We start from the raw sequence: 25,433 nt of genomic DNA, 5'->3' as shown, positions 1-25,433 counted from the left end.
TTACAGTAAACTTGTAAAATCCCATATGTCAGAATATTTAGAACTGCTGCAAATTCTCAAAGCTCATGAGAAATAACTCCTTTAACATCATCATGTACATTAAACCCCTTGCAAGGAGTTTTTAAATGAAACACTGAGCTAGAAGAGCTAACCAGACCATAATTAACAAGGTTGACTATTTCTTTATAGTTGTTTTAACGCTGCTGTAGTCAGACTAAACCATTTATACCCCCCCCCCCCCCCCCCCCCTTTCATTTACCCCCTATGATCAATGCATTTAAAAAGATGAATAAATTTGATTTAAAAGAAATCAGGATGAGATTTATCCCCAGAAAACACTACTTAAGATGTACAGGTTAAGATATGCAAATAGATCTTTAGAGCTTCATCTACCATTGGTGCCAATATTTACAGAAAGCAAAAGTTCCTCACAGGAGCTTTAAATGTGGTTCCTTATCTAGTTGCTTTTTAAACATTTTTATCTCTACAAGTTGCAAGGAATACCATGAAAATAATAACTCAATAATCACTACTATATTTAGAGTTATTGATGTAAAATGTCTAAAAATAGATGAACAAAACAGACAAGCAATATTCTTTCAAATGGCATCAATGTTTCAATAAAAGGTTGTCATACTGTATATATTATTTATTTTGACTTGATGAACTGAGATAATACTCATAGATACTTGTGTTAACATACATGCCACAAACAACAATGTAAACTAATGTTTTTATATTTCTCCATTGCCTTTTTGTTACAAAACTCATAAACACACATTGAGGTCTGTCTCTTGTGCATGTTAATACTCAATTCGTAGCACTAGCACCACCTTGAGGCCAGTATGGGGTGTTCAGAATCCGAATTGCCCAAGATTTGACGACTCGCATTAATGTATTTAATTCCGTAGTCATTTTCTACTCACACAGTTTTCATCAGAATTCATCCAAGCAAGTAAGCAAGCAGGAGGGCATAGCCTTCACATAAGTTGTTGTTGTTTTTTTTTACAGAAATTCCGCCACATTGGTTTTAATAAAATGTAGCCTATATCATTGCAAAATATGCAAAAACATGAGCCCAATTATGTTAAAAATATATATAAGTTGCATGGCCTTCTTTTTCTTGGAGGCCACCATCTTTTGTACTTATATATAACATCTGCATTGTTCTATTCCGCTTCCTCAGGTCGTCAGTGCGCATGATTGTACATTCACACACACACACACACACACACACACACACACACACACACATACACACACAAACAGGAAGCAATGTGACAGCCTGTAAACACCGGGAGGAGCTCGTGCCATTCAGTAACGCCGGTGTGTAGGTGACTTGCCAGATGGAGTCGTATCACCTGCCGACTGCTGTCATGAAAGCGGAGGGGGATGATTGAGGAGTCGCACGGTGGTCTGTGAAGAGGTGAGTCAATTAAAAATGAAGCATGTGTTGATAATAGTTAATTTGAACAGAAACTGCCTATCGTTGAAAAGTCGTGTACTCGCTATAGGCAATAAAACAGATGTGGCTAAGTAAGTTCAAGAACAAGTTTAACTCGCTAAACTTTGCTATACGCTCCGTATCTGGTTAAATAATATTATATGATTATATAATGGTTTGGAGGCATGCGCTTAAACAGAATAGTCATATTGGTAACAGTCAGGGGTTTGAAAGTAACACATTACACTTACGCATTGAATAGACAAGAAGTTTCACTTTTTTTTAGAAGGTTTTGAAATAATAACTTATAATAATAAAACATTTTTTGGGGGGAAAGTTTTATATTTCGCTACATTTGAAATAGCATATGAGTAAAAAAAAAAAAAAGATTAGATATAAGCTTTCCCTGAACTACGTGAAACTGGCCTGTTGATTGGCCCACGTGACCTCAGGACGGTCAGGAGCATATAGGAGAGTAATGATTTTACCCCCCTCATGTATAAAAGGAGCATACTCAGTAGCCTACTTACATTTTAAACGATAAAATGTTTTACTTTTACTTGAGTGTCGACTATAGGATATATTGGCCAGTACTCCTCTGTCTACTTTACTAAAAAATAATCAAGGTAACTGCACTTGTACTTTGATACAATATTCTTGTATTCTCAGTTGTGGAGACATTGTGGCTTTGGTTCACAAAAGTGTGACATTGATTTATCCTGATACACTGAAACCTAAATAGGTGAATTAGCTAACACACTTCTTGGATGTTATTTCAGTAAGTGACCTATTTTAGCTATTCCCTAACATAACAACTGCAACAGCCAATACATACTGTATTTCCTGTTCTGGGAGAGATTCTGAATAGCTGCACTGTCTCTCTCTCTCCACTGCATTGAAAGTAAAAGAGTGATATAGGTGAGGTAGGTAGGCAGTGGAGAAATTCCAAATACTCTTCTCATCTCTTCTGTGTGAATGCCTGTCTGTTTTTCCAGCCTGAGTTTCCTGTTCGGTAAGGGCACATTTCACATAATGTAAGCCTCACCACTTCAATTCTGATTGTTGTGCTCATGGCATTAACTGCACTGTGATTTTCTGATTAGATGTCAAACCTCTAAACATTGCATCTAAAAATACATTGTTAATTGTAGGATGTGGATTTTTTTCCTGTTTCAAGGATAATATAATGGTTTAAACAGCATGGTGATACTGTTACATCCTTGGATGGTTAATGAAGGGAAGGCAGCAGGTCATGGGATCTGCTCTTTTAATGGTTATTAGTTGATTTATTCTGGACATTCTTGCTGCTGATTGGATATTAAGTTATTTAAACTCCTTATTGAGGGAACATTGTAAACACATAAACCGTAATGTTTGAGTATACTTTGTTTACTGAGCACTTGAAATCATTTTGTGCAGCTCAGCTTAGGGGAAAATATATATAATACGTATTCCTTGACTGACACACTGCAGTGCGACTTCAGAAAGAAAAAAATGTGGAATATATAATAATAACTGCATGTAATCTGCATTCCTGTGGAAAATAATGTCAGAATCAGGTTGTTGCTTGTAAGCGTAATATTGCAGATGAGTATTTTCTGTACTAATGTGTGTGATGGAAAATGTCTGACTGAGTCGTTAGAAGTTGTTGATAAGAGTAGTGATAATGTTGTTCTAATGCAGATCTTTAAAGAACATTATTAACAGACCAGTTTAAACAAATGTGAAGGTTATTTTCTTACTATCTGCCCTTCCTCTTTCTTCTCTGTTATTTGCAGCTTTTATTCAACAGGTCTGAGGTGGCACTTTGCCCAGTTCTGCTGGTAAAACCAAGCCCTGATCTGGTGCCGGTGATGGCCGATCATCTGCCTCCTGTCCTGCTGGAAGCCTGTGTGGTGGTTGGAGCATCAAGTGAAAAACTCAGGGAGGTTTACCAGGTATTTACTGTCAAACACAACCCTAGGAATATATAGTATAAAAATGATGTGGACTGAATGATGTTAATAAATATTCCATGTATCAAACCTAAAATGAGTACAGTGTCCTAATCCTTCGTTTATTATTTTTGTTTCAGACCATTAACAACAATGGAACTTCAGAGCTGCCCCTGTTGGAGCCAGAGGTACTGCATGTCCTGGCGCCTCCCTTCTTTAGCCGACCTCGAGCTGAGAGCGAATCATTGAGGCCGAATGGAAAGAAGAGGCGCTCCTTTCTCAGAAAGAAGAGAGAAAAACCTGCTTCATCTGCAGCAACTTCAAGCTTAGGTATCTGCCTGTCTGGTTTTCTGCACACGTGCCACTCAGCATATCTTCAAATGCAAAACATCTGTGCAGCCAAAAATGTGTTGCTTTCCTCAAGGTGTCTGCTTTGTCCCTGGTCTTAATTAGCCTACGTCGTCATCAGTGATTTGTGTTTGATTTGTTTTGTATCATGGTAGCCCCAGGAAGTGAAGTTATCGGTGTTCCTAATGACATCGACCTCATGGCTTTACCTCAACTCTGCTTCCCAGGTATTATTCAGTGTTGTCAAAACACTCATGTGTATGACTGGTGAATGCATTATAAGCACATAGAGAAAGAAAAATATAAGAATATAATACTTTTAAGTTGACTTGAGACTTAAATTTGTCCGTTATACTTGATAAGTCTTTCAACTTTCTTCCCCTGGTCTAAAATGTTAGGATGAAGTTAAGAGTTTTATTATCATCACATATCTAAAACAAATCCATGTGTCATCCATAGCGACCACTAAAATATACATCAACGTTTCAAAAAATGTCTTTGTTTATTTGTGGTGTTTTTATGCACATAAACTCAGTAGTATAAAGTAACCATCTTTGAATTTTCGTATTCATCGCTTATGTGTCAACTTGTTCCAATATTTATTTCTTTTTACCAGGTGGGCTCAGAGTAACCAACAAACAGGAAGATGAACAATTCCACTTCTTGGTTTTCACTGATGTCTTTGGCAACAGGTCTCACGGAGTTGTAATGCAGTGTTACCGACCAATACTGGTACACGCAATACTTCACACACCTTCACACAATATACCTTAATCCAGAACCTGTTTTACTGCTGCAACCAGATCATATAACCATATACAACATACAGCTGCCATGATCACTGGCAATTTCACCAATCAGCAGTAACATTTACTCAAGTGAAACCAAATGACTGTCATATTTGTTTGTTTTACAGGAAGGTTCATCTGTCCTAGAAAACAGAGCTGGGTCCTCTAAGTTTTCTAAGCTTTTCTCTGCCTACAGTATCTGTGTGATATCCAAGTATCCTTACTTTACAGCACTCAAAGACTGTCTGTCATGGTGAGAAACAGGGTACCAAAGCAAACTGCATGGCTTTTGAATTGATTTAGTTTTATCTTATAAAACAAACTATGAACACGTGCTGTTTGCTTATGTCCAGTTTAGCCACATTTTCTGTTAAAGTAAGTGCTAAGATATTCCCGTCAACAGGCGAGTGTGTTTATCCTGCAACATGTAATAATTTAGCTAAATAGTTTTTGAACGAATTGAGAACAAAAATAAATACTACCTCTATGTTTAGTTCTGTAGGTGTTATATCATTAATAGTTTCCACCGATGTGTCTTATTCATATTCTTTGTGTCTTCCTCAGTCTGTTGATACAGCTGAGAACGTGTCGTTTATCCGACATGGAGGGGAGAGTAAGAGAGTTTGCAGCTAAACTGGCGCTGGTGCCTATCCCCCCTCCTGGAACACTACATCTGGTGTGTGTTGTGTGTGCATTTGATAGTTATTTAAAGACTCTGATAGATTTTGTGTGGATAGTTTTTGTAGTTAAGTGTTAGCATTTCTCCTGGAAATGTAAACATTCATTAAATCTTTGGCTAGAAGTTATTGATTGACTTTGCCTGATAAAACAGTCTTGTCTATCATACAGTATGCAGTATTAGCGGCAATAGCAGCAGCATACTTGTGTATTTGTATGCATATTAATTTCAATTTGTGTTTTAGTATGCAAACTTTTAACAAAGCGTATATTTTGCAGATGTTTACCCTCCGTCCTCTGACCATTGTGTTACCATCCAGAGAAGACAAAGACCACGTAGCTATAGATTTAGACCTCCATCTGCCTTTCCTCTGCTTCAGACCACAGCAACTACTGCAGGTATTACACACATTGGTTGTGTCAATGCTTTCCAAATGGAGGGAGGCTCACATTAACTTTCAGGTCTCTTTTCATGTCTGGTTCTTTTGGTCTCTGTCTCTGTAGGTGATGTCTGGTCTCCTGCAGGAGCAGCAGGTGGTTTTATTTTCTGCTGACTGGGCAAGACTCACTCTGATGGGAGAGAGCTTGTTGCTTTTTCTGCAGGTTGGTGAAATAATGTCTGCAAAGAGCACAATGGTGCTTGATATCATCAAGGTTTATCTTAAATTTAATTCAACTCTGATATGTAAACTACTTTAAAAATGAAAATTACATTTTTTTCCTTCAATGAAAATTATTAATCACATTTTTGATAGAGTAATTCTTGATTAAGTAATTTTACCAACCGCCTCTCATGTCTTTTTTTCCAGCCGTTATCATGGCAGCAGCCCTATGTTCCTGTGCTGGCCAGAAGCATGCTGGACTTCCTCATGGCTCCGACTGCCTTCCTAATGGGCTGCCATCTTAGCCATTTTCAAGAAGTTGCTGATGTGAGTTTACAATCAGTCAAAAGAGTTAAAACCGAAAGCAGAGGAGACTATTTTTTCATGAAAGACGAAAGCAAATGGAAGTAAAGAGTGACGATGTGTTGAGTATGTATTAAACCTAAAGTATAAATTGTTGAATTGAATCCCTGATCACTGAATTTTTATCACATTTATCCTCTAGTTCTGAAATTATAATGAAAAAAGTGAGTGAGGTCATGCTTAAAGGAGCTATATGTAGCTCTGACACGTACCGTTTAAAATGGATACCGCAGTCCAAATTTAAAACAGAGAGATGTCTCCTCCTCCTCCTTCCTGACTCGAGCCAATGCACACGTGAGTTGTCATATCCTGGACACTGAAACTTCAGTGTTTAGCCAGCTCTGCATCAGTCTTGAAAACGTTCTGCAGTCTAACCTCTTCATTTTTCAAAAGCCTAGTTTTACCACGTTTCTGGCCGTGGAGCTTATTAGAAAAATTTGGAGGCTTTTAAGTTCGGGTAGAATCTGTTATATCTGAAGCAGTTTGCTTGACCGCTTCCATCGCTGCAACACCTGTTGATTTGCCATTTTCCTGGCAAACAGAGAGGTGTCCAAAATGTCTGATGATAGATAGAGTAAGGTCATTTTATGATTTAATTCAGTAGATATCTTACAGATTGATCCTTTGAGCCAATAAATATCACAGCTTGTTTTCATTGCGTTTAAATACATGTTAAATCAGCAGCAGGCTTACTTATTGCTTGACCAAATTTAAGTCACTGATCCATTTAATACTTTGCATTGAATTTAACTTTGATTTCTTGTTAGTCCTGCTCTTAAATCTTGCCTAAAAGCTTAAACATTATAATGTATTTGCTTACATCAGGAATGTACAAGATAGTGATCAAACAAGATGGAAATATTTATATTATTATTTATCTTCTTCCAGGAAATAGATGATCTGATCCTAATAAACATTGATAACGGAAGTGTCACTACTTCTCATTCTGAGACTCTGGGTCTGCCAGAGATTCCCCAGGCTGCTGCGGAGTGCTTCATACAGAGGTACTCAAAGTGCACATTTACAACTTTTCTAATTCAGTAACCTTCCTTTTTTTTTTTTTTAAAACTTGGCAAAAATTAAAAAAAAAGAGTTTCTGTAAGTGTCTGCACACTATGGCTGTGTTTCTACAGGTGTCAGTCCCTGCAGATTCACTTCGACCTGCATCAGTGCAGCAGTACGAGCTGTACAGACATCAGTCAGCAGCGAGCAATGAGAAGAGCGTGGCAACACAACCTCAACCACGACATCCAGAGGTTCACACTGGAACTGATTGTCAACATATTCAGGTTCGGTTTTTGTTTATTATTTATCTAATGGGATTGTGCTACTAAAAAACATTTCTAACATACAGTATACTTCTGCATATTTAACAGGGATGTTGGCAGTCATCTGAACTATGAACATCGAGTTTTTAACAGTGAAGAGTTCCTGAAATCCAGAGAACCATCTGAACAGCTGTTTTACAAGAAGGTACACACTCATTTAACAATAACAAATAAGTGAGTTATCGCGTGTTTTAGAGAAATCTTTAAATTACCGTGGCTGTGTTGCAGGTGTTGGAGACGCACATTTTTCATTTCTTCCTCAAAGATCGCCTCAACAGGAAAATGGACGACTTTGCTCGAATGGAACTCATCACTCGTTCTGAGACGCAGAAGTAACTTATTCAAATTATAATATTCATAAAATTATTTTGATATATAATTCTCTTGATATCCTGATATTCTGTCCTCATGGTATACCTAATACATAAAAAGCACCACTGCCTATAGCCTTAAAAAAGACAAGTGGTATACACTCTTCATATTCTTATTTAGCTTCAAAATTACCCAGCAAATCCATTGAATCGTTCATGTGTTCAATAGGATGAAGGCTCTGGTTGAAGTCCCACGCAGACCCACCATGCAGGAGATTCAGGCTCGTAGAAAAAGCTCCTTCACAGAGAAACGTCTTAGTAAAAGACTGGGGATGAGCCTCCCTAACCTTAGAGACGATCAAGCCGTCAGCTTCCAGAAGAACACACTGCCAAACAGGATCGTCATGTCTGAGGCTGGTGAGACTGGATGAAAGGTTGTGTATGACAGAGGAGCAATTTGTCAAGATTTAGTTGAAAAAGCTAGATTATAAAAGGAAAATATTTAAGTTTACTGTTTCTCTCCCTTAATGGCCATCCTCACCTCCACATATATTTCTCTCTCTGCCCTTCCTGTTTCTTGGTTTCTTAGCCCCGAGAGCTCCTCCTAAGCCCATACAGATGTTTAAGCTCCCAGATTTCCCAGCCTGCCTATCCTTTCCCTCCATCCAAAGTTACTACTATGAACTGATCCAGCAGCTTGGCAAGACCATTTTCTCTGCCCAAAACGAGAATCCTTCTCTCCTGGCCAGGTAGTCTGCTTTTTTCCTTTGCCTTCTCTTTTCATTCTTAGTACATTCTCTCTACACCACACGTCTGTTAGCATCTCATGGTCATATTTCTTCCCTCCAGTCCTCTGTTTGCTCATCTAATTTTTTCCCCTGAAGAAAATTAACCAAAGGCTTGAGTATAATCGTTTACAATCTGCAGATTCTACTACCTGCGTGGTTTCATCAACACACTGTGTTCTCGGCGGCTTGACGCCTTGAGTGACTTCCAGAACCTCTACAAGACAGACACCGCCATCTTCCCCACACAGCTGGTCACATGGCTCGTGGACTCACTGCACCGAGATGAGAGACATCAAGCCAATCCTGAGCTCAAGAGACTTATCCTCAAGGTCAGTTAAAAACGTTATTCCCGTCCCAATTGAAGTTTAATGGGTGATGTGGCAAGCAGTGGTGGCTGGTGCAATGTTCTCCAAGGGGGTCCAGTTTCTCACAGATGGACCGGGATGTATATCTTATTTTGTTAGCTTGATGGTAACACATTATTACACTGGAAATGGCCATTGTGGAGACAAACCTAAAAAATGTGCTGATTTGTCATGCTAGTCTGGTCTGCTGCTCTGGTCTTTCTTAATTAACAATCTATGCTCTGAGCCAGGGACACTGCATGCCTCGCTCTTCATGTCTCAGTTAATGGGACGTATCCCTCTGCTGCATACTTTTGTGTGGTGGTGTGTAATGCATTCATGGGCGCATTTTTCCTGTGCCCCTCTATGCTCCTACCTGTCGTACTGAAGAGGAGCAAATGCACATGTGCAAATTGTAATGAGAGCCAAAGGAGGCCCAAGACTGGAAACAAGTCCCCATTTATACCTTTAAAACCACATTTTTATTGCAGATTCCACTATATCTTATTGAACTTTGTTTGTCAGGTGAAGACGGAGAACGAGAAGCAGTCAGTGCAGCCTGATGACCATGTCAAGAAGTTTGAGCTTCCCCGAAAGAGTCTGCACCAGGAGGAGTTTGTGCGTTGTGTCCAGGAGTGTGGCATTATAAAAGATATGGCAACAATACACCGTCTGTTTGACGCTCTCAGTAATGGTAATCAGGACAGCTGATGTGTGTTTGTCAGTCATGACTTTTGATATCTGGTATTTTTGTTAATTGTACAGAGCCCTGTACAAGTTATTGTACAGATGCTGTTTTTTTTAACCAGCAATAAAAAGAAAACATATATAGAACAATCAGTGATTCACTGTCCAAATCCTAAATCACACTAAAAGACTTGTACATATAAATGACATTTTTTTCCTATTTTCTTCTACTAACCTCTTCATTAGTTGTACACTGACTTAGTGGACACCATAATTACCTTCTCCAACAGTATTACATGAAGAATTTAGAATGATAATTTTCACTTGTTGCGGACATTATGGAATCAGGCAGCTTCAGATGATTTGTTACAGTCCATTAATAATCTGTAAGCGTGTAGTACAGTCTGTACAGCACAAGATCTTCAGTGCAGGTTTTTAATTGGTGCCCACCACACATAAATGCAAACAAATTCTTTAAGTTGAGGGTACGGATACATAGTGAAGGAAAATATAATTTATTTTACCTATTTATCATTAGTCAAATCGAACACTACAGACTAAAAACGTATATAATACTTGAGTATTTTTTCTAACCTGATTTAATGTTAGTGTTGGTGATTATTTATGTCTTTTTAAATACTGTATGTCATCATGTTTTTGTAAATTAGTAACACATGAAGAAATGTTCACACTATTCTGATCTATTTTAGATCTGTAGGATTATGTGCATTTTCACAGCTTGTAATTGTACAGGATTTTTTTTCCCAGCTCAAAGTATCTAGTACATGTTTGTGTGTCTGCTTGCATCTCATGGTAATATGTTTGATTTTCTCTCCCAGGCCAGCCAAAGCATGTGGACCATGAACTCTTCAAACACTTCTACAGCTTCTGGAAGGACATGGAAGCAGAGGCAAAATATCTTAACTTGCCCTCTGAGGTCATAGATCATCTTGGCTATAGCGAGTGTGTGTACAAGTTGTCGTCGTGCGTCAAGACCTCTCATGGTGTTGGTAAAATTGCCATGACACAGAAGCGTCTGTTCTTGCTTACAGAGGGAAAACCCGGATTTCTGGAAATCACAAATTTCAGAGACATACAGGTCAGGGTCCCTTTCCTCCCAAATATGGTTAAGTTTAAATTGCATTTAATAACCATGCAGTCTTATTTCAAATAAACAATAATAGATAACTCTCCCCTCTCTGTATAGGAGGTGAGGATTTCCACGGCTCCTGTTCTACTCGTTCGTGTTCCTTCCCTTCGTATCCAGACCTCTAGCAGGCCTGAGGTGTTTGAGGCCAACTTGAAGACAGAGGCTGAACTCTGGAACCTAGTTGTAAAGGAGATGTGGGCCGGACGCAAGATGGCCGACCAACACAAGGTGCAACAAAGTCTGCTCAGAGATCCTAATATATTTTGGCTGGACCTGCCACATTTCCCTCCAGTCCAACAAAAAGGGTGTGTGTCATGGGTTTGTTAGGTAAAAAACAACATTCATTTGGCAAAGAAGGAACTGGAGCTTAAAACCAACCACATAAACTTTCTAGAATGTTTCAGTTACTTTGAATTAAAGATGGAGAGAATACGTGTCGAGGTACATTGTGTTGACAAATGCTGCATGATTTCTTAACAAGATCACTATAGAAAGGACTTTTAACCATGTATGTCAGTTTGTCATTTCACTTTCCCTCTTGTGTGAAAACTGAACAAAAAAATCACAATGTGGTTGATTTTTTTTTTTTGAGGACCCTCATTATATGACTCAAGCCCTGACCAATGTCCTCTTAATGGATGCTGTTGTGGGCTGCCTGCAGACTCAAAGGTCATTCATTGCTGCCTCAAAGCTGGCCTACTTCGATCAGATCAAACGCGAAGGTAAGGGCTCACTTTTTTATCTTGTTTTGTTATTTTAAAAAACTTTTTTTGAAGTGCTAGAAAATTGTGCAGGAATCCAAATATCTAACGGCCCAAGGTCACTGTTCACCAAACAACAATATAAAGCAAAAAAGACATTTACTTGGACCCAGCTAATGTTTGTCATTTTTTGCTCGATAAATTACTTAAGCAATTAATGAGTTATCAGATAGCTCCCAGATAACTTTATGTGAAACATCTCTGCACGTTTAGCTCAAATTCCTTCTCTCTTCTTTTTCTTTCTCTCCTGTGTGTCTTTTACTACCGTCTTTATTCATCATCCCTTTCCTTTTTGTATATTTTCTATATAGTATCATATCATATCGTATCATTTTTTTATATATATATAATATTTTCCTCTGACTAGTCCCCATGAAGGTGTCCCAAACTACCTCAGAAACTCTGAAACACAAGATCAACCCGTCACTGGGCCTGGCTGAGCCTCAGACTGTACATGTGCTGCTTTATACACCAGGTACTCTCTCTCTGTGTGTTCTCCTTTAAAAACCTGCTTTAACACAGAATACAATACCTCTTTGTGTTCATATATAAACTGTTCTTTACACTTCAAATCATCAAAGACGTTCTGTGTATTGATAATCAGTTTATGTGTGTTTAATGGTAATCAGTGTTCACACAACAGAACCCTGTCTGAGCAGATGAATCATCATGTGCTTTACATTTTCAGTAGGCTTTCTTCTCTCTAATTGATTGACTGTGGCGCTGCATGCCTGCTGTAAACTTCATTTCAAAGTCACAAGACACAAACTGTGAAATTAAGCTGTGTTGTACCAAATTATACTACTCTAATGCTAGAATGAAGGTCACAGTAAGGACAAATATGAAACCGTAAACAAAATGTGTTCCTGTGCCACTATGATTAGTTTCAATCTAAACCAGTGATTGCTCACTTGTAAACGTTGTTTGTATGTGAACAGAAGCTCCAGTGACATGTAGCCACATAACCTGATGGACCGTAACAGCTTCCTTGTTAGTCTGTGATTTGTTTACACCGTGGTTCTGAATAAAAACATCTTAGGACTGCTGATCTGGTGAAGTGAATAAAGCAGATCAAGATTTGAAGAAGTGAAAGAGGCAACAAGAAGCTGAAGTATGCCCTGAGTAAGAGGGTGATGAATCAATAAGCTATTTATAACATGTTTATTTGGACAGTGGAAAAATCCCAAGAGGCTAAATGTTTTAATTAATTGTTTTAAGAAACTATGTTCTCGTCTGTAAGAAATGTTTCCGCGCTGTGTTGTCCCTCTACACTAAAAACTTTGCTTGACTAATAAGTTTGTACTGCAGTCAGCTCTCACATTTCACTGGTCACTGCTCTCCCCTTTTTCTTCCTCACTTTCTCCAGGTCAGTTGACCAGCGATGACTCCAAGGCTGTGATGAACCCGAAGTTGTGGGTTGCTCTCAGTGGGGGCAAACTGGTTGTATTTGATGCGGCGAGCTGGTCCATGCTGCAGGACTGCATCGAGGTCGGACAGTTGCAGCTGGTAAGGACAGCGAGCTGTACTCTGTTTCTAGAGTTCGATTTTATTCAGAGAGGAACTTCACCAAGTTTATACATCACGATCTGTTTGAGGAGAGAAACATGTGAACAAATGTTGTTTGAAAAGTTACATGGCTCCAATTTCCACCACAAATCACATCACTTGAGGTACGTTTGTTGTGGCTGAAGACAAGTCTGAGGGTGCTGGACCTCTTTAGCCCTCTCCTCAGGCCACTTCTACACTACTTGCCTACTGTGTAGGTGCTTCAAATTACATTAGAAGCATAGCTGTGACTAAACCGGCGCTGGAGTTGCAATGTTGGTAATGTAGCCTCTCAATTTAGACAAGCAGGAAAATACCTGGAATACAAGAGACAGTACCGAGTTGGAATCTAACAAGAGTCTCACAGTGTTTCTTTCATGTCACGTCTTGCCTCCTGAGAACCTCCCCCTTCCTCCCATCCCACAGGGGAAACTTATGTGAATAAGTAAGACTTAAGGGGTTATTTATGTTGTTTTTTTTTAACTTGATACATTTCTATTTTTCTTTCTTGTTTTAGGTGAATGCTACATTGTTGCTGTTTTAGAATAGTTGAAATCTCTGTAGAGTGAGAACACAAGTACACTGTATGTTCTACACATTTAGAAATGTACAATCTATAAATGACATTTTATACATTATTGCTGTCCTTGATTCAGTATGTCTCCCATATCCTAAATCAAGGAAATCTGAGATCTAATGTGCATCTTATTTTGTGTAGAACTGCATGCTGGGAATGGAGGGGCAGGTGTGGATCGGCTCACAGGACTCTGTCATCTATATCATTGACACTCACAGCATGTCATGCAACAAACAGCTGACTGAACACAGACATGAAGTGACTGGACTCACAGCGGAAAACAGAGCTCAACACAACAGGTAGAGACTTGATGTCACTGTTTGTCAGCTACATGGGATTAAACATTAAAAGCAGTCGTATAACGGTGTGAATGGATGTGTTGTAACACTGTAAAAGCATGTGTGAATCATTCATCTTCATAAATAAAAACCTTGTTTTAGTCAGCAGACATACTCGTGCAGCAGTGATGGTACGATTCTGCAGTGGGACTCAGCCAGTCTCAAAGTGAAGCGAAACCTCCACCTCAGCTGTGACTTTCTCTCCTCCATTCAGATCTACGATGGTACGCTGTGGTGCTGTAAGTGCAACAACTGTTTCCCCTTTGTCACTTCAATGACAAATAGTTGTATTTCATTGCTCTCCATGGAAAGCTTATTTTGCTGCTGATTCTTTTTCTGTCAGTGTGGTTTCTTACTTCCTACTATAATATCCCTGCAGTCCTCATTATAGTATAATCTAAATGGCAGCTACATTTTAACACATGGCCTCAGATGATTTCTCCTAAATTCACCACACCAGGAAAAGCTGATAAAAAAAAATGTGAACAGATTTATTTATGTGCAGGCTGTGGGGACAGCATTGTGGAACTGAAAAAGAGAGGGACTGTACAAAGAAGGTTGGAAATTCCTGATGACCTCAAGAGCATGCCCAGTAATTTCAGCTCTTTCGTTTTCATCCCAGAGGTAAATTTGCATCTTTAAGCTGATAAGACATTTATCAGCAAAGTAGGGGTTTTAGTAGAATCTGCTGTTCCACCAGTTATTCAAGTTTGTCAATTCAAGTCAATTATTTCATAAAGTTATGCAATGAGTTAGACATCTAGAAGGTAAATATGTAGCTGGAACATGATTCTATGTATTTAAATACTGTTTTCTTCTAAGACTTGGATGTGCAGATATCTCCTCATTATTATTCATTTTGCTACCAAAGGTCTTAGTGTTGGTATTCATTAAAACTAGCTTGTTGTGGTTAAATTTCAGGGCCATTATTCTTTTAGCTAACTTGCTTTTTTGTGTGTTCCAGCGAGGTGAGTTGTGGACAGGCTTTGCAGACTCTGGGGAGCTGTGTCTCTGGCAAACTAACAACCGCAGAAGTCCCTTTAAGAAGATCATCCTGCCAGACTGTCCAGGTGTCACCTGTATGATTCGAGTCAAGGACCAGGTGAGCTTTAAAACACAGGTGTTGATGGTTTATGGGAACACAGGAGACATTGCTAATTATTTTCAGAAATGGCTAAAATAAAAAAAATCTGATATTATGATTCTGATAAAATCTTAAGTAGGTCTTATACATTCCTCTTCTTCACTCATTACTTATTCACTTCTATCCTTAATGCTTGCTCCTCCCCTCAGCTGTGGGTGGGCTGTCGTGGTGGGAACAGCGTTGAGGGTCAGCGGAGAAGTCAGGTATTGGTGATCGACTCGGAGAGCCAAAGTGTGACAAAGGAGCTGCAGGCCCATTCAGACAGCATCCAGACGCTCTGCTCGGCTGAGGATCGCTACGTCCTGAGCGGCTCTGCGTGTCACGATGGAAAGATTGCCATCTGGAAAGTTGAGTAGAGAACAGGAACATAGAAAGCAGAAATGATGCAGAGGTGCCACTTAAAAGGACACAAACGAGACATTCCAGGTATTTGAATGTGACAATGAGATCATTCTCATGGCGCTTGTAACCATATTTGAATGGTAATGAAATAATTTATCTGGTAGATAAGATGATAAAAATGCCAAAGGCAGCCTGTCAAAGCGACTTTTTGAGACTTTTATGGATACCAGAGCCCTTGATCAAAATATGAATGTACATGACTGACATTAAGTTTCTGACACTGGACCTTGATGATGATATAAACCTTCTACACAAGAGATATGTAAAAAAAGATTTTTGTTGTACAAATGTGATTTAGTCTAGATTTCAACAGAAATTATTAAGATTTCAAAATATTGTTGTCATGTTTTGTGACAAGCCTTGATAATAAACAAACATAACAAGATAATGCTTTATGATTCTTATTTTTAGAAAATGAATAGATTTCAACAACGCGTAGGTTCAGTTGGAAAAAGAACAGGTAAATGTGTTTGATTGAACTTAGTACAGCATGCCTATGATGTTGAACCAGAACACCTTTGGACACATACACACACATTAATGTACACTACATGTGTACAAAGGTTTATCTTATGTCCTTTCAGCATGTTTCTTTTCCTGATAAACTAAAGAGCAGTGAAACAGTGGTGTTTAAATCAGATCAAAGTTATTCCTCATAGACTGCCTGTCAACGTGCTGCACCACTTGATGCCACAGTCTCCACTAAACAATCTACTAGATGTTGTCAAGTTACTCTTGATGTTAAAATGGGCTTCACTGCCTTAAGGTAGAAACTAATAACTGACTGACATTACTTGTTCAGGGGAAATTTGCCAGCTTTTTTGCTGCCATATAACGACGTGCCGATGGTCACTGTAAAGGAGAGAAAAAGAAGAGTAACTTAAACTCCAGCACAATCTCCAGCCTGACAGCCGTGTTACCAGGCTGCACAGCCAGTGATGCCCTGCAGCACTTGTAAAGCCAGAGGATATCAGGGAGGAAATAGCCTCCAGCTAGAGATAACCAGCAGTCACACCGGATACCAACGGGTAACATCGAGCACAGAGCCAGGGTACTTGTGTCAGCATGCTACTGAGACTGTTTCTCCATTCACCTGCACATTAGCTGGCTCAGTGATGGCAATGTGTTTCCTTTTAACGACCACACACCTGTCTTCTTCACCCATCTTCTCCTCTATTACTTCTACACCACACTCCCACCACATTTGCTAATTCACTCCTCTCTGAAAGTGTTTGCACCTCTTTTTGGATACTACAAGGATTATAACGTTCTACAAGCACTATAAAGCCTCCTCCATGAGCAACTGAGTTCAAACTATACCCATAACTCAGTGTTTTATTGTGTAGGTTTATTGCACATGAACATCTTGAATTTAATTGCTATACTAAACACATAAAACATCTATACAGAACATGAACTGAAAGTCTGAAACTGGTTTGTTTTCTGCTGATATTTAAAATGACTAAACATAACAAGTTTGATATGTTAAACAGGACAAGGAAAAAGCAGCAAAGAAATCAAAAAATGTCATTACTTTTCTCGATCTGATTGATTTTTTTCCTCTTATTTTTCTTTTATAAACAAACATAAATAACTGAAACAAATATGTGGATTGTATATAAAATATTTTGTCCCAGTATTTCTACTTTCCCTGTTCTCGTACACCACTGAAACAGAGGCACTGTCTTTGTATAACAGACTAACTGTGAGTGTCAGAAGACTCATACAATACAATTTTAATTTCTGTTTATTGGGCTTTAGTGTAAAAGATCCTATTTTTTATTGACCCATAATTTACTTGGTTTGTCAGGATTTATAAAAATGACAATTATAATTGATCTAAAATATAAGTGCACAATGACACAGTAGTGACATTTTAGGCCAGCTCTAATTGCTGTTATGAAATTGAGGGCTAGTTTTAAATCATACATACAGTAAAAAAGCAGCCCACTCTACCATGCTTTCTACATATAAATAACCTCTAACAAAGGATCATTTAAGTTGTTGAGGGAAGAATGTAAAAAATAAATATGCAGATTTTGAGTCTGCAATGACTATCAGTCTCTAGATTATCAAATGGCACATTTATAGGGATTTTGAGGAGATAGGGGGAGCAATAAAAAAAAACATTTCCGTCCCTATGATTGAAAGTCCAAAGGTCACCTCAACCAAATGTGTCCATTATCTTGGATAACTGGGAAATAATCTTCAAAAATAAATATTAAATTGGCAGACGGTGTTCCTAATATTTTGTCCACACAATTTTACATAAAAAGTACAGTACAGTAAAAAGTTGAATTAAATCGCCAATCCAGTATTGTAACACAAGTTTTGACAGTAAACTGGTCAAACTGTATATCAAAAAATAGTCTTTTTATTTTTTATTTATTTTATTTATTAGGGAATTTATTTTATATTTTATTTCCTTTTCGTGACATTTCTTATCCGAGTGCTGCCTTTCAGCCAATTACAGCCGTGTCCGCGGTTCATGTGACATCGCCCCTCCCCCCCCCCGACGTCATCAATCGGCGACAATCTCTGACAGAAAGCTCCATGTGAACTGGTTTCACCAAAGTTACCATTAAATACAGGTAAGTCTTTTTTATCAATGTGATCACTGTTGTCACTATGACTTCATTCAGCTCGCTGCCTATGAAAATAAACCAGCTTACCGGTGAAGGAGTGAGCAGCTGCTGTGAAGCGGCGTCTCAGATATTGTCTCCACAAGGTCAGGATTTACATGTTACATGACGGCGAAACCTCTCCTGTGGCTGCTCCGGTTCCCTTAAATCTTAGTTAAGATTCTGATGGTGGTTGTGTTGCTCGACGCAGAAATATCAGCTATATTGTGAATCACAGCCTGTATGTATTGTTTTTTTTTATGCCTGCGTTATTCATTACACAACCAGGATTTTCATGTTAGTAAAACTACACCAACTACAGTAAGAGTTCTGTAATTATCATGCGGAAGTTATTGTTAGATTAAAGCTTTTAATGCTGAATTAAACTCAGAAAATGAAGATTGAGTTTCTTTTAAACCTGTCAGCGTTTATTTGTAACCACACCTTCTCCACTGCAGATTGAACATGGGACGGTGATCCTGTCTGCTGAGTTTTGTGAAAAGCCGCCTCCTCACCTACCTGAGCCGTCTGTCTTGTCTCTGAGACCAGATGGCCAGCCGCCTCTTTGGCAGGTATGCCCGTCTGCTCTCCAGCGTCTCCTCCCAGGCGCCATTTGCTGCCGCTGCGCGCCTGCCTCCGCCTGTGGCTGGACCTGCGGCGGTGCAGAGGGCTGTGGGCTTGCAATGGAACACAGAGAGGTTAATGTGTGAGGGAGGGACAATCACAAAGGGCAACACTTACGCGGACATACCTGCACGCACCCACCTGGACAATTTGATGGAAAAGGCAGAAGAGCCGGAGAGCATCCTGCTGGCATGGGTAGAGCACGGAGGGAATAGTCAGCAGGCTGCTAACGTCCTGATAAAGTGGAGTCAGTTGGTTCTAAAGACAAACAGCAAATATAAGGAACAACCACCGGATGTGATAAATGATCCAAGGCTAGTGGATGTGATAAATACTCTAAATCGAGAGGTGAGGAAGCCTGATACAGAGGTGGACTGGCAAAGTGAAAGAAATGTTATCCGAGTTCTTGAGCTTGACTGAAAATGCTCATTTGAACATTTTATTCTGTGTGTTTCTCTTCCAGGTGAATACGGTGTGGAACAGCACTCTAATGAACGTCCTGCGAGCTCTCTGGAGTTTGCGTTTTCCCAACAGTGAATCAGTAGTCACTTCTGTCCAGACGGAGGTCCTGTGGCGAATCCGCAGGCTGTCCTACAAACAGCTGGGCTTCCTAGTGGTCTGGGGGGCAAACAGGAAAGCACCGCAGGACGTGACCTTAGTGAACGCTGCGTTAAAACAGCTGGAACTGCGTTGGACCGAAATCGCTGACGCTAAAACTGTTTGTACACTGATGTCCAGAGGATACCGCATTTCTCCCACCCTGATGGAAAGACTGGAAGACAAGGTACGGGATTTGAAAACGTACACCAACCAACAGAGTAAACCCAGCGTTTGTGTTAACATTTCTCTAACCTCAGTTTATTCAAGGACTCGGAGGGAAATGTAATGTGAATTGCAGATTCTGTTTTCCCTGGAGAAAGAATCAAGGATAGTAAAGTCAAAAGAACTTTGATCAGATCAGAGAAGATCAGATACGTGTTCAATAGCACAACATGTACAAATATATATCAAATAATGATACTTAAACATCACAGATGATTAGGCCAGATATATCTGGAGTTTGGAGAGGCCAGTGTGCCAACACAGTGACCGCTGTATCTCTAAAACGTGACACCTCTATTACCATCTTTCACATAAATTATTGATCCTGTAAGCTGAATGTGATTTCAAACCTTAATGGACTTTCTTTTCTTTTTTTTTTTCATCCATCCCTCTAACCAGGCTTTGGAGATGGCTGAGAGCATTTCATCAGATGACATTCGTAAAGTCTGCTTATCTTTGGCAGCTCAAAGCCGCAGATCTGTCCCGCTGCTCAGAGCTCTGTCTTACCATCTCCTGCTGAAGCCTTCGTCCGAGTTCACCACTCCCCTGATACTGGACGTGGCCTTTGCATACGGTATTAACACTCATTGTTGTAAGACATCCAGTAACACAGAAGGCATTTATAAATAAATGAACATTGTCTCTGTCCATGTCCCTTATGCCATTTTCTTTTTATCCTGTTTTTCTCACTTATTATTTAAAGGTTATATAATTTAAGTGTTCATTTAAAAAAATCCAGAGGGCAAATATACTCCAAAGAAGGCTGAGTCAATGAAAATAGTACAAAGAAAGTAATGTTATTTTCATTCCGCCCCCATTGACAAAAAGGCATTGAAATGAAACTTTTATGTGGAAACTCAATGTTCTTCATTCATCTTTTTATATGCACACATTTTTTTCTGAAGCAGGATTTGTTCAACTTGATTATTCTGCTTATCATTGCTGGACCACTGAAAACTACTACTATTGCGAGTAAAACAGCTTAATTTCACGTGAACGGTTACGACAAATGAATCTACTGTATTCAATTCAAATAACTTTATTTATCCGTTAGGAACTTCATTTGTGTAAAAGAGCATCAGTACGCACACAGCTAGACACAAAAACAACAGCAGAAACACACACATACAAGTGGCTCTATTAAAAGCATGATAAATAGGTCATAAATAATTATGAGCGGTTAAATTAGTTGTCTTAAAAATAAATGAGAAATAGATAATTTGTTCATGAGCCTGATGGATGTGGGAGCAAAGCTCGACATGGCTCGATTAGTCCGGAAAGTGAGAGATCTGTATCTGTGGCCTGAGGGGAGACGGTTGTAGAGATGGCAGAGTGAGTGTGTGCTGTCTGAGGCGTTGTGTTGTCCTTTTAGTTTTGTTCTCCTGTTGTTATGATCCTGTTTAATGGGTTAAACTGACTCTATAAAACATTTGTAAAATGCTGTTAGGACTGATTGGTGGACTTGAAATTTGCGGAGTTTTCTGAAGAAGAAGAGGCGCTGCTAAGTATGCTCAGTAACATCATGTCTCTTGCTTGCAGTAACAACTTTGTCTTTGTTCCTCTCTCTAGGAAAGTTGAACTTCAACCAGTCGAAGGTATTTCAGCGGATGGCCTCAGAGTTGTTACCCAGAGTCCCTGAACTCAGCGCTGAAGAAGTCACACGCTTTGCCAAATCCCTCGGCTTCCTCAAATGTCTCCACGTGCCTTTATTTCAGGCCTTTGCTGAGGTCAGTTACACATCTTGTGCAAACACAACTTCAGTGAATTTGAAAAGAGCTTTATCTCATTTTAACCTTTTTATCTTTTCCATTGTTAAACTATATTGTTTCACCAGCACTACACAACAAACAGTGGGACGTACAGCACAATTCAGCTCGGTAGTCTACTCATGACCCTGGCCAACCTCGGCTTTCAGCCCAGCAACAAAGAGAAGTTTTATACCAAGGTACTGATGATACTAAATGCTCCCTTTAGCTCTTCATGCTGCTTCTACTTCCTGCCTTAAGAGTACTCTTTATTGATGCCTTTTCTTTTTTTAAAGGTTCATTCTGCACTGGAGGACTCTCTCTCAGGTCTGAGGCCCTACTTTCAGACAGATGTAGTCTGGTCTCTCTGTGTGCTTCAACAGGCCAAGCCTCATTACCTCATTCCGCTCACACAGCAGAGTCATGTTACCAAATTGTCAGGTACGACACCGAGCTGTGGCGTTCATTCTCCTTCTATACACTGCTAAATGTTGTGTTTATATAGCTGCTCCTCTTAACAGAACTTGACAGGCCAAAGAGTGGGGGTTGTTCTGTGTGGGATCATAGAATACATATGACTTGTATACCTCTCTCCCTCCATACTGGCTACAGTTGTGACCCTGGGCATTGTTATCTGTGCCATGCTTTTTAACACGATCACTTAGTGAGGTTAAGGGGAAAACCTTGAAATTTAGGAAAAGGTCAATTTTGTTTAATGTTGACCTACTTATGCCCTTGGAATTCTTAGGGCAAATGTTTTCCTTCTAATATTTTCTCTATTTTTATTGTGAGGAAATGAGATAAAACAAGTGCTGGACAATACAAGACATGCAAAACGTGGAGCTAGGGGTTAGGAAAAATATTTAGAGAGTAATCAGACATAATCCAAGAAGAAATCGAACAAACAAACATTAAGAATGTCTGAGAGATGAAGGCTAAAATACTATTTTATTTCAGTAGATGGAAGTGCAGCACCAGTAGATTTCTGCTTACTCAGGCATTATGAATAACATTTTTTCAGTCATCATGGATGCCTGTCAGTGTGTAGGTTCTCATTCTCTCTCTCTCTCTCTTGTATTTTTCTGTCTGTAGAGGGCAGCACAGCTCGAGTGGATAGCAGTCACTTGAAGCTCCTCCACATTGCTGCCACCCTCCAATTAGAACATCCTGGCTTCTCCGATTCTCCACACTCCCAGAGTGCCCTGTCCATCCCTCCTAGAATTCCCCCCCTCTCACCGCTACAGACCAGCCTGAGAGAAGCTCTGCAGAGTTTGGTGGGTGGGGCGACAGAGGCTGTTCGCACCGGGGTCGACACTGTGTATGGATGGACACTTGGTAAGGCGATCCTTGAAGATTACAAACATTTAATACTGCTTACTGATTTTATCACTACAGTTTAACAAGACTTTTACATTGAAAACAACATTTACAACATCTTTACATTTTTTCTAATTTTTTCAAAAGATGAAAGGAGTACAACATGATGTGGTCACGTCATATTCATTTATTAAGCACATTTAAACGCGACTATGTCAACCAAATTGCTGTACAATCAAGACAGGCAGGTAGCGCAAAATTACACATACAAAACAACAAAAAAGGCAATGCAACACCCTAAGCAGAAAGAAAACACCCAAACCCAGTTCCTCTTCATAAAGGTCTAAAGGTTCATCAGTGAGCTGGTGGCCATCACACTTGTTGATAAGTCCAACAGGTGTGTCGAGTGTACGTGCAGTCCTTAGGATTTCCAGGTCAAGAAAGGAAATCCGTTTGATAATAGATTAGCACTCTGAACAGGGAGGATTTACTGATCATTACATTTCAGCACAGCAAATCCTGTCATGAGAAACTGTATCAAAGATCTCTTTGTACCTCTTCATGACATAGCAATATAGATTCCAGAGAGGGAAGTGCCACATCTTAAGAGGGCAGATGGAGTCTAAAAAGAGCAGGATTTAAAGGGAAACTTTAGATTTGAAAATACTGTTAATTTCATTGGCTATACAGGAACAGAAGAAAGATGTATGATATAGTTGCATTGCCAACACAAGATGAATGTCCTTCCGTTTTTTCTCTATGACATTAAAAATGTATTTCTGACACTCTTGGCTCGATCTTGTTTCAAATAGAATTTTATGCAATGTATCTTTTTAACACCTGACATGCTCCTCTCTTACCAGAGGGTGAGCTGGTTGTGGATTGTGACAACAAACCAGTTGACATGTCGGAGCTGAAAGCCCCTCATCTACCCAGCGGAGGAGGAAACCAGCCTTTACCTGCAGGGGCTCGACGGTGAGTCATACTAGGGGAATCATGCAGGCAGGGGTTTTTAAAGATTTATTTTGGTTTCTATTTTGCTCTAGTTGTCTGGGATTATTTTTCAAACTGTTCCACTCATCACTGTCTGGTTTTTTTTTTCAGGCTGGCTGTCTTGGCTTGGGAGTTTCCAAACTTTGGCTTTAAGTGTAAAGACCTTCTGGGACGGTTCGTAATGATGAAGCGACATATCCAGCTGGCAGGCTTCATCACAGTGGAGGTAGGGAGAGGATGGAGATGGGATTAACCATCTTTGTAGCAGTGTGGGACTGTGTTGTAGTGACTTCAAAGTAAAAGCATTTTTAAACAGTGACCAAGTTATTTTTTTCAATCTCTGTAAATAGGTTAAACCAAGCTATTTGTGGTTGAGAACAGTTTTTTACTCCAAACTCTCTTCAGCCAGTGCAAATACAATTTTCAGAAGTGTGTTTGCTGAAATAATTCATTTTTAAATGTTTTAATATACAGAGTTAGCTCTGCTGCTCCTCTATTTGACAGTCACAGGCTATGCAAACAATGGACCTCATAATTGAGAGTCAGTTGGGTCCTGCTGCAGACTGAGGTATAAATAGAGCTCTAGCCACAGCCTGCCTCAACTAGGCCAATCAAAACTCTCATTCTATCTTCTACAAGAATTCCTTGGCTGATTGTAGCATCACTTGCCTCTCAGGTTTGCACTTCTTTAGGATGTCAAAATTAGCATAACCCTTTCATAATGTGTTTGTAAAAATATGGTTTCACAACTGTTTTCTCCTCTTATACACTTCGTGAAAATGTATCCTCTAATGCAGTGGTTCTCAACTGGTGGGTTGGGACCCAAAAGTGGGTCGCGAACATGTGACTGGAAAAAGAAAGAGTAAAGTAAAAAGTCTATGAAGCGCTCTTAAAACATGCTGATTTTATTCCTTCTCTTTGTTCCGTCACATGATTGGTACCATTTGAGGTCCAAACTGCACTATTTTTCATTCAACATTCAAATATCAGAAACCTCGGTCAAGATTTTATTGAAGGAAGTGGTTTGGGGTCCTTTGGATGGACCAGTTAAGAACCTCTGCTCTAATGTGGTGATGAAATAATCACAAATCTTTCCCTTTTGTCCCACTTCAGGTACCGTATTACGAGTGGCTGGAGCTGAAGACAGACTGGCAGAAACTGGCGTACCTGAAGGATAAAATCGGGAAGGCCGTGGCCGAGGACATGGCCAAGTGAGCCGATCAAGTGTCAGGCAAATTTTTTTTGCAGACTCGGCTAAATCAGAGCTTTCCCAACCAAATTGGACGACAGGGAATACACACATCCACCCACGCTCACACTTAAAGCGAAGCGGCATTGCAGAAAAGCTCTCTCATACTTTGCCGGGAAAATATACCAACATATTTTCGCTCCGGTTCCCTTGGCAACGTGTGGGGCTTTCCCTGTTTCCATGGTAATGATGAGCGAGGGTTTTTGAGGCAGAGAGAGAGACAGAAATAAACACAAGTCCTTCTGTAGAAATGATATGATCTACCAAGAGTGACTTATCAAAACAGAAGCTCTATGTTTAATGTCAGCATGTATAGATTAAAGTAACTTAATTACCTCTGTGAATGTGTGTCATCGTGTGATGGAATAAACTATTTTATTGCCATTTTTACTTGTTTTTATTTTTAAAAGATTATGCCTCATGGGATTCAGACACACATCTATGTGTCGATCACTTTTTTTTTGAGCCTATACCGTCAGGCATGTTGCACTTGAAAATCATTGGTGTGGTATTCAGACGGCATATGTTTT

General features: G+C 39.5%; 2 protein-coding genes across 3 annotated transcripts; both read left to right on the top strand.

Annotated features, from left to right (window-relative positions):
• The first annotated feature begins 1,258 nt into the window (after positions 1-1,258).
• On the top strand, positions 1,259-15,920 carry LOC132983963 (DENN domain-containing protein 3-like). Of its 2 annotated transcripts, XM_061050540.1 has the most exons (29): positions 1,264-1,426; positions 3,223-3,236; positions 3,279-3,381; positions 3,519-3,708; positions 3,882-3,953; positions 4,343-4,458; positions 4,643-4,767; positions 5,079-5,190; positions 5,472-5,591; positions 5,697-5,795; positions 6,002-6,121; positions 7,046-7,161; positions 7,291-7,446; positions 7,534-7,630; positions 7,714-7,817; positions 8,026-8,213; positions 8,386-8,545; positions 8,724-8,913; positions 9,454-9,622; positions 10,455-10,714; positions 10,823-10,993; positions 11,358-11,487; positions 11,894-12,001; positions 12,893-13,032; positions 13,790-13,947; positions 14,089-14,225; positions 14,492-14,610; positions 14,951-15,088; positions 15,280-15,920. In XM_061050540.1, the coding sequence occupies exons 3-29, from the start codon at positions 3,298-3,300 to the stop codon at positions 15,484-15,486; spliced, it is 3,786 nt and encodes a 1,261-aa protein (XP_060906523.1). In that variant the 5' UTR covers positions 1,264-1,426; positions 3,223-3,236; positions 3,279-3,297; the 3' UTR covers positions 15,487-15,920. The 2 variants fall into 2 exon arrangements, with proteins under 2 accessions (XP_060906524.1, XP_060906523.1); XM_061050541.1 differs by lacking the exons at positions 14,492-14,610; positions 15,280-15,920 and having other exon boundaries at positions 1,259-1,426; positions 14,951-15,043.
• Positions 15,921-18,042: 2,122 nt separating this feature from the next.
• tbrg4 (transforming growth factor beta regulator 4) lies at positions 18,043-25,287 on the top strand. Its single transcript, XM_061050539.1, has 11 exons — positions 18,043-18,123; positions 18,612-19,125; positions 19,241-19,561; positions 19,999-20,173; positions 21,169-21,326; positions 21,434-21,544; positions 21,641-21,785; positions 22,437-22,679; positions 23,525-23,636; positions 23,766-23,880; positions 24,768-25,287. The coding sequence occupies exons 2-11, from the start codon at positions 18,703-18,705 to the stop codon at positions 24,867-24,869; spliced, it is 1,905 nt and encodes a 634-aa protein (XP_060906522.1). The 5' UTR covers positions 18,043-18,123; positions 18,612-18,702; the 3' UTR covers positions 24,870-25,287.
• Positions 25,288-25,433: the final 146 nt, after the last annotated feature.

The sequence above is a fragment of the Labrus mixtus genome, chromosome 11 (genome assembly GCF_963584025.1).
Source record: "Labrus mixtus chromosome 11, fLabMix1.1, whole genome shotgun sequence".
Lineage (NCBI taxonomy): Eukaryota > Metazoa > Chordata > Actinopteri > Labriformes > Labridae > Labrus > Labrus mixtus.
Note: the sequence above shows the minus strand (reverse complement) of the source record. Positions and strands in the feature narration are given on the sequence as shown.